Below are 8,070 nucleotides of genomic sequence, written 5' to 3'. Positions count from 1 at the left end.
TCTAAAAAAAGAATCTCTTTCCTCGCAACTTCTCATAATTACCTCTGATCTCATCTTCACACATGCTCATAAATATTGTAACTTGCTTAATCCAGAGAAACTCATCCCATTGAACATTGGGACCATCGATAGGGAGAATACCTATCACATCTTGTCCTCACTCTTGCATGACTAGCTAGACTCTTCATTTTGAGGGATGGCGATGGTTGTATCACTAATAACAACAACCAAATTAAAGTTTTTGCAAGAACTTCTCATGCTACTTCGGCATCAACATCAGTTGCTTTTGATCCGATTCCAACATTAAAATATATTCTAGCATCATGGGATGCTTCAACACGCTATCAACATTTGCTTCTACTTATAAGATAAAATATGTACAAAACTTTCAAAGTAGTTTATACTACAAAAAAAACTATAATTACAAGTCGCATACATTTACATTAACTAATCATAATATGCATGTCGTTTAAGTTCACAAGAAAAATGAGAAAGAAAAAACTAGGATCATAAAAAAAAGGTTCTAGAGAGGAACAATAAAGTAACGTATTCACACACTTATAAGAAAATAAATAAAGTGAAGGCAAGCAAGCATGCATTCCCATTTATGCACTCCAATATTAGAAGCTAATTAAGCTAGCATGACCACAAGGACTCCCCTATTTCTACTTGATCAATATCCATGTCAATGGAAAAAGGGGACTTGCTCTGTGAAGACATGATGAGCCTTCTCGATGGGGATGATAAGTTTTCTGATGATGAATTTGAGGTTGCATGAACAACATGTTTGTACTGATCATCATCACGAGAAGATGAGACTTGGTGCATTCTCAAATGCACAACCTCTGCTTGTGCAAGTGCCAATTGGGTATGTAACACATCAACCTGTTGCTGCAGAGATGATATCGCTCCCACACATCCGTACACTGGGTTCCTCACCCTTGCATTGGCTTCATATACCATTGACCTAACCGCATCGCCTCGTTGGTGCTCTGGTAATTCCTGTCAATTTCAATCAAGATTGTAACTAACCCATTAGAGCAATTTAATTACAATAATGGAAAAAATGAGTACCACTAAAAATCATCAATCAGGATATGTGAGAATAAAGGTGAAGAGAGAGAAAATCAAGTAAACAATCTACACTGTATCATGTCTTTTCTTGAAGGATTAATCGTGCCATATAGTACTTTTCAAAAAAGAAATAATTCCTATATACAGAACCAATTAGAAACTCTCTATATACAAATATAAAAATAGTAACAAATTAAGATCACAATTAAGGTCTTTATGGAGGTTATTTTAATATTAGCTTGGGCTCTGATTCTGATCAAGGTGATCGATTATTTAGATTAGATTTTTGAATTAATAGTGATTGGATGTGATGTAATAATTTATTGGCTAAAGATCCCATGCTTGGTTAAAAAGAGCAAGCTAAGGCGCAAATTAAAGTTAGTTGTTTAACATGTAGTTAGCAATTTTTTTTTGAAAACAATTCGCAAGACATATGCATATGCACGACACAATTGTGACATACAATTTTGTGCGGTTCTTAACTACCGCAAATTGTGTTTCACATTTTTTTAATGCACACAGTTTGTGACCGTTAAAAATCCCACAAAACTATATGTCACAAATCAATTGATGTTTATGTATCACCATTTTCTTGTCTTTTTTTATAAATCTTTAGGGTTAGAAGATCAATGGGTGTGATGTGCAAGTTCAAGGAAAATGAATCACTTACACTAAGTGAGAGATAAGAAGGAAAAAAAATGAGAAATATGAATACGTGATTGGATAGCTAGGAAAACTCAATAAAAATAAGAACAAAAGTGAAGGACAATGTAATGTAAAAGGAACTAGATGTAAGTCAATCAAAACACTAAGATAGCCTTATGTCATCAAAGCATCATGCTTACGAAACAATAATATCTAATATATAATCAATAAATTGATGACAAGATGAAAAACAACTTGATGGAGAATCAACATCACTCTCGGACATATATATTAGCCGTATTATTTGTCAATGTAACCCATGATTTATATAAGGCAAAAGAAAAAAGATGAACATTATAATTGTTTATTTATATTAATTCTAAGCAACTTTAATAAACAAAGGAGACTCCAATACCAAAAGCTAAGTGCCTAAGTGGTAGTCATAAAGAAAGAAATAAAATTAAGAAGAAAACTCTAAAGTGTTGGAGGGGATACAATTTAAATCTTGGAGCTGGCTCAAAGGAAGACTAAGTGTGTGTTTGGATTTCAGTTTGCAAAACGGAGTTTGAGTGAATGTGGGTTTGCAAAACGGAGTTTGAGTGAATGTGGGTTGAATGTAATGTGATTTATGTTTGGATACTTTTATTTTAAAAGTAAGTTTGATGAAATGAATGTTGTTTGGATAATTTAGTTGAAATCACTTTTAAATATGTCTAATTACTAAAAAGGGTATGATTTTTATAATGAATTTTTGTGTGAAGGTTTTGAAATTATTATTCCTTAAAATTATTCTTTTCATTATTGTTTAAGTACATATTAAGTAATAACATGTTTTTTATGCAATTATTTTATAGTTAATCCATCAAAATTTAATAAATTCAGAACAAATCAAAACACCAAACAATAATGAAATGCAAAATGAAAATTTAGCCTAACTTAAACATGGGGCTCAGGCCCAACCATTTCACACCAACAGAGGAAAGGGGATAAGAAACGTGAGGGAGGAAGATAAAGTTTGAGATCGAAATTGACGGTGGCTTCTTGGAGGCAATCTGAAGCGACAGTGTTCCTTGCGCTGGCCAATGAGAGATTGTTAGTATGACGATGGTGCTGCCGTGGTGGTTCGCAACTTCAGTGATGATGGTGTAACAATGAAGGGGTAGATCGAGGAGGACGAACGAATTTGTAGTGGCTTCTTGGACTACGATGGCGGAGGTCGCGGCGTGGTGCGGTGGTGGGTGATGTGGTGTGCGATGAAGCGGTGGTCTCGAAGGTGGTGTGTGATGATGAAGCATGAGTTTCTGGAGGTGGTGGTGGGCTCAAAGGTATGAAAGATGAGGGCTTTAATGTCACTACACGTTGGGTGATGAATTTAAATTCAGGATTAATCACCCCCAACGGATTCAACTGAACTAAAAAGTTACACTTGGGTTGAGTTGGGATGAAAGCTGGTTTAGGGGTCAAACTGAGTTTGGTGAATGTGAGTTGGAAGTTGCCAAACATCATGGTACAGAGTTACACATGAACCAAAAGTACTTTTGGGACACCAAACGGAAAACCAAACATAGCCTAAAGGATTTCATTATACTCTTTATGAATGGCAAGCTCAACCGCTTCTTCTACTGAACTCTTTGTGATCATCTTGCTGTCTTTGCCAGCGCCCACCCTCATTTCTTTCCAAGTGCCCTGAACATGTTGGACAGCTCTCCTCTGGCTTTTCCCTTGACCTGTCGGTGGCTGCTTTAATTTGAGTAGTAGCTTTCTCTTTATTTCATTGTATTGCTGTAGCCTGTTATATCATTAGAAGGATTCAATGTAGGGACTGATTGTTTTTCTGCATATTGCTAGTTGTTGGACAAAGTTTTGTTATTGGTTAGCTTTTTGCTAATCTCTCTCATTGTATTTGGTTGGAGTACCCATTGTACTCTCAATTTATATTATTTTTGGCTTACCTAAAAAAAAAGAAAACTTTACTTAGTAATTATTGGGTCTCTTCCTTTGACATATAGTAGTCAATTAATTGCAGAAACTCTTACATTCATTGAAATTAGCACTATACTCACACCATCTCTCTCTCTCTGGATAGCTAAGTAAGTTTTCTATCTGAATTGTTGTGGTCCGTGGGTGTCTTGGTTAGTGGGTCATGGGTTCTTTCAGCTGTGTTGTGTAATTGGCTTTTGCAGTGTCTTGTGGCTCGTGCCTTCATTCGGTGGAGTGGTTTTTTACATTTTTTAAGAGATTAATTTCTATGTACTAACGGTGTAAAAAGTTTTACACCATCATTCAATCACAACCTTCCATTTTCTATTTTAGATATTATTAAATTCAAAATTAACTGTGAGCTAATAAAATAGAGGGATGTGATTGAATGATGGTGTAAAACTTATTTACACCGTCGGTGCATAAAAATTAATTTTTTTTTTAATGTGATATCATGTTTTTTAGAATGTTTGGGGCGGTGATTTGGATCTTTGTCTTGTGCCTTGATGCGAGCATCATTTTTTTTTTGTGTCGCAGTCATTTTGGGATTGGGTGGGTGTAGTGTGCTATTGAGGGGTGTAGTTTTTAAGTATATTGTCAATTCTTTGGATTGTTTTGAGTCTTGTGTTGTTGGGGTTGATTGTATTTTTGATGTTTTCCATTGGTGTGTCTTTCATTTCTAAGGGTTGTATGATCTAGTGAGAAGGATTATTTCTCACTACTAGTACCTTTTTTTAAATAATTTTTTTTCTTTTGAAAATCAAGCAAGTTCTATAGAAAATGGTGTGATTTATGGGTCTCTTGGTTAATGGATCACGAGATCGTTCGGTTGTATTGTGTAATGGGTCTCTTGATATATATATATATATATATATATATATATATATATATATATATATATATATATATATATGTTTTTTTTAAAGTAAAAAAGTATATATCAACACTTGGCGGACCAAACAAAGAGGAAAAGATATTGGTTATACAACCCTCAAAGAGCAAAAACCAAACAACCTATCATAGAGACCTTAAACCAATCAAGCATATATGCTATTTACCACATGTTTCTTATGTTTTAAAATGAATTTGATGAGGTTCATTTAATTTATGAATTAGATTATTCTTAATAAGCAGACAAATGCATGGAAGCAAGAAATTTAGAAGCCTCAAGTGCATATATAGCAATTATCTCAGTTTGCAATTTGTTTATTTATTTAATTCGTAAAAGGAGCAGTTATATAGCCATAGCATAACATGAATAAAGTTTTTTGGGCTTTTAGCCCTGGAATTAGTAAAAAAATAAAAGCATAACATGCATGAATGGAACCTCTTAATTAAGATAAAAAATGAAATACAGCGGTGGTTGACATTTGCGGCAGTTGGAAACCGCAGCTGAAGTATATCCTAATTGAATACATATGTTTACTTATAATTACTTGGGCTAATAATTAAATTAGTTCTTGAGTTTGTAAGCAAGATTGATTTTAGTCTAATGAGGAAAAATGACGTTTAATGACAGTAAAAAACCGCCAATAGTTGTAGTAGTATCTTAAAATTTACTTTGGAATTGATTGTGCACGCAAGACTGTATACATAAGCTAGCGTCTAATAGTATCTTAAAATCAGTTTATGTCTAATTATATAAAAAAAGAACTTGCTAAAAATTGAGAAGGTAACCTAAGTGCCAAAGATTGTCATCTAAGCTAAAAACACTTAGAGTTGTTCTACTTTTTATAAAATAAAAATAAAAATAAGCCATATATATCTCTAACTACGTCTCAACATTACATGTCTTTGAAAGAAAACTCAAGGGTTAAGAGTTGAAGAACATACAAGGGTTGATCCTTCCAAAGGATAAAAGCTCCCACCTCTACAAGAAATAACAAAAACTCAACGTTTTATGCCATATTTTAAGTGATGAAAATTATTTCCACGTTCATTTAAAATAGTATTCTACCAAGACATAAAAGACAAAATGCGCGGAGATTACATGGATGAGAACTGAACCTGCAACATTTTGTTGACATTGCTAGCCCCAAAAACCTTGTGGACATTGGCAAACTTTTGGGGTTCATCTGCTGGAAAATAAGGAGCAAACACACAGCTCTGTGCGGTGCATCTCCGTCGAAGAAGCTTGCATGCCGCGCATGGCGACGGCAATTCACCTTGTTTTCTCCCTCCCTTCTTCATTTCTTCCAACTGCATTAGCTGAACATACAAATGGGTAGGAGGGTTCTTAAGAAGAATTAGACATGATGTTATATAGAGAAAGACGTGTGCGATGCAAAATCTTAGTGGGACCCACAAAGGAAGAAACTCTAGATTTTGCTAGACAAAATCATGGATGTTGTTAAGATCTTTTGCCCCCACCTGAATGTGATTTTTGGTCACGTCATTTAATTAGTTTTATTCAGGGGCGGAGCCACCGGGGTGGCTTACCGGTGCTCTGCACCCCCGGGAATTTTAAATTTTCATAGCGATACTATGCAAATTTTTTTCTAGCACCGGTAGAAAAGATAATATAAAATAAAAGTTAGCAAGAATCAAAAGTCACTTGGTGGTCCAGTGGCAAGCATTATTGCCTTCAATCAATGAGTCCCGTGTTCGAATCTCGATTTTCCTGTTATATGTTTTTTGGCTTAAATGCATTTGGTGCCCCTGATGTTTCATGGGAGTGCAAATGATACCCCTCTTCTAATTTTGTCAACGTTTGTACCCTCCATGAAACAAAACAGTGTAGCGTTTGCCCTTCTGTCAGTTCAACGTTAGTTTACTAACGGAGGGGCTGATGTGGAATTTTATTTTGCTTTTCCTATTTGCCACGTGGATTTTAATTACTGAATAACAAAAAAAAAAAGAGGGGCACGTGCTAATCACGTGCCTGTTAACCCTAAATCCCCAATTTGGGGATAAATCCCCAAATTAGAAACACAGAGGGAGGAACGGTCGAGGAACAAGGTGCAAGCGTTAGCCCTGAGGAAATCCTTGAGCACGTTGTTGGCCCCTTTTCTTGATCCTTGAGCACGTTGTCGTCGCACATGGCTAGTGGGTCTCCAAATCGTGGACGTAGTCGAGGTCGAGGTAGGAGAACAGGAGGGACCCCGACGAAGGATAAGGGGAAAAATGTGGTCCAAGAAGAACCCACTTGTGAAAAGCAGGGATACGACCCTTTTCGAGATTCCTGGTTTGGGGAGGATATTCCCGACCATTATCGTTTCAGGTATCCCTTTTCAAGATTCATGTCTATTTTTGAATACTTTTTCATGAGACCCACATGTGCATCTATGTTGAAAGTGACTTGGTTATGTTATTTTATGTTTGATTGATACTTCACATGCCAGTGTCCTTTGTCTTAATCTATTGCCTGTTGAAAGATTATTGTTTTTAATACTTCACATGCCAGAGTGTTTTCTCTTAATCTATTGCATGTTGTTCTCACTGCAGGCCCACTAGTAGTCAATTTGCAACAGTTAAAGTGTGGCATGGTGGGAAATTTGTGTGTGAACCGAGGGTAGATTATATAAATGGGGTTTGTCTTACTCTACCAAACTGGGATATGGATGAGATTAATTCAATTGATGTAGGCAAGGTTGTCAGAGGCTTAGGATATTTGAACTTTAATGTGTGGTACAAAGACCCTGGCCTTGGGTTTGAGATAGGCTGCAAGCCTTTCAAAGATGATAGAGATGTATGTGCCTTTCTGAATGATGTGAGTGGCTATGATGTTGTCAACTTCAATGTTGAGCATATAGTAGAGGAAGAGCCTGAGTTTGTTGAACCTCCACCATTTCTTGAATTTACACAGCCTACTGTTGAGGGGGAGAAAGATAGTGAAGTCTTGTGTGAAGGGCAGCCTACTGTTGAGGGACATGCTACTGGCATAGACATTGATGTTGACATAATACAAATGGGACAGTGTAGTGTTGAGAGGGAGAAACAGGGTGATACAAGTGTTGTTGGTGGGGAGAGTGATAAGGAGGGTGAAGCATTTAATGCAGGACAGGGCAGTGGGGAGGGTAATAAAGATGGTGATGCAGTTATTGTTGAGGAAGAGGAGGTAGTTGCTGGAGACAAGGAAGGGGAGAAAAAGAAGAGTAAAAAGAAGGAAAAGAAGAAGGGTAAAAAGAAGGACAAGAATAAGAGTAAAAAGAAGGACAAGAATAAGGGTAAAAAGAAGGAAAAGAAGAAGGGTAAAAAGAAGGAGGGTAAAAAGAAGGACAAAAAGACAGAGCAGGAGGGGGTGTTGAGAGTTTAGTGAGTGAGAGTCAAAGTGAATCTGAATCTGAGAGTGCAGTGAGTGATGTGAGTCTAGATGACAGTGATTTTGATGAGAGGTGGGACTGGAGGACAGTTTTAGAGGTTGAAGGAGAT

The 8,070-nt window shown here is 36.3% G+C and overlaps 1 protein-coding gene across 1 annotated transcript; it reads right to left on the bottom strand.

Moving 5' to 3' along the window:
- Window positions 1-416: 416 nt before the first annotated feature.
- LOC130748896 (LOB domain-containing protein 4-like) lies at window positions 417-5,945 on the bottom strand. Its single transcript, XM_057602148.1, has 2 exons — window positions 5,707-5,945; window positions 417-1,002 (listed from the first exon to the last, which is right to left on the bottom strand). Exons 1-2 carry the CDS (start codon window positions 5,902-5,904, stop codon window positions 637-639), a joined length of 564 nt encoding a protein of 187 aa, XP_057458131.1. The 5' UTR covers window positions 5,905-5,945; the 3' UTR covers window positions 417-636.
- Between the last annotated feature and the right edge of the window lie 2,125 nt (window positions 5,946-8,070).

Source organism: Lotus japonicus, chromosome 3 (assembly GCF_012489685.1).
Source record: "Lotus japonicus ecotype B-129 chromosome 3, LjGifu_v1.2".
NCBI classification, from domain to species: domain Eukaryota; kingdom Viridiplantae; phylum Streptophyta; class Magnoliopsida; order Fabales; family Fabaceae; genus Lotus; species Lotus japonicus.
The sequence above is the reverse complement of the archived record's forward strand: the minus strand, read 5'-3'. Positions and strand labels throughout refer to the sequence as shown.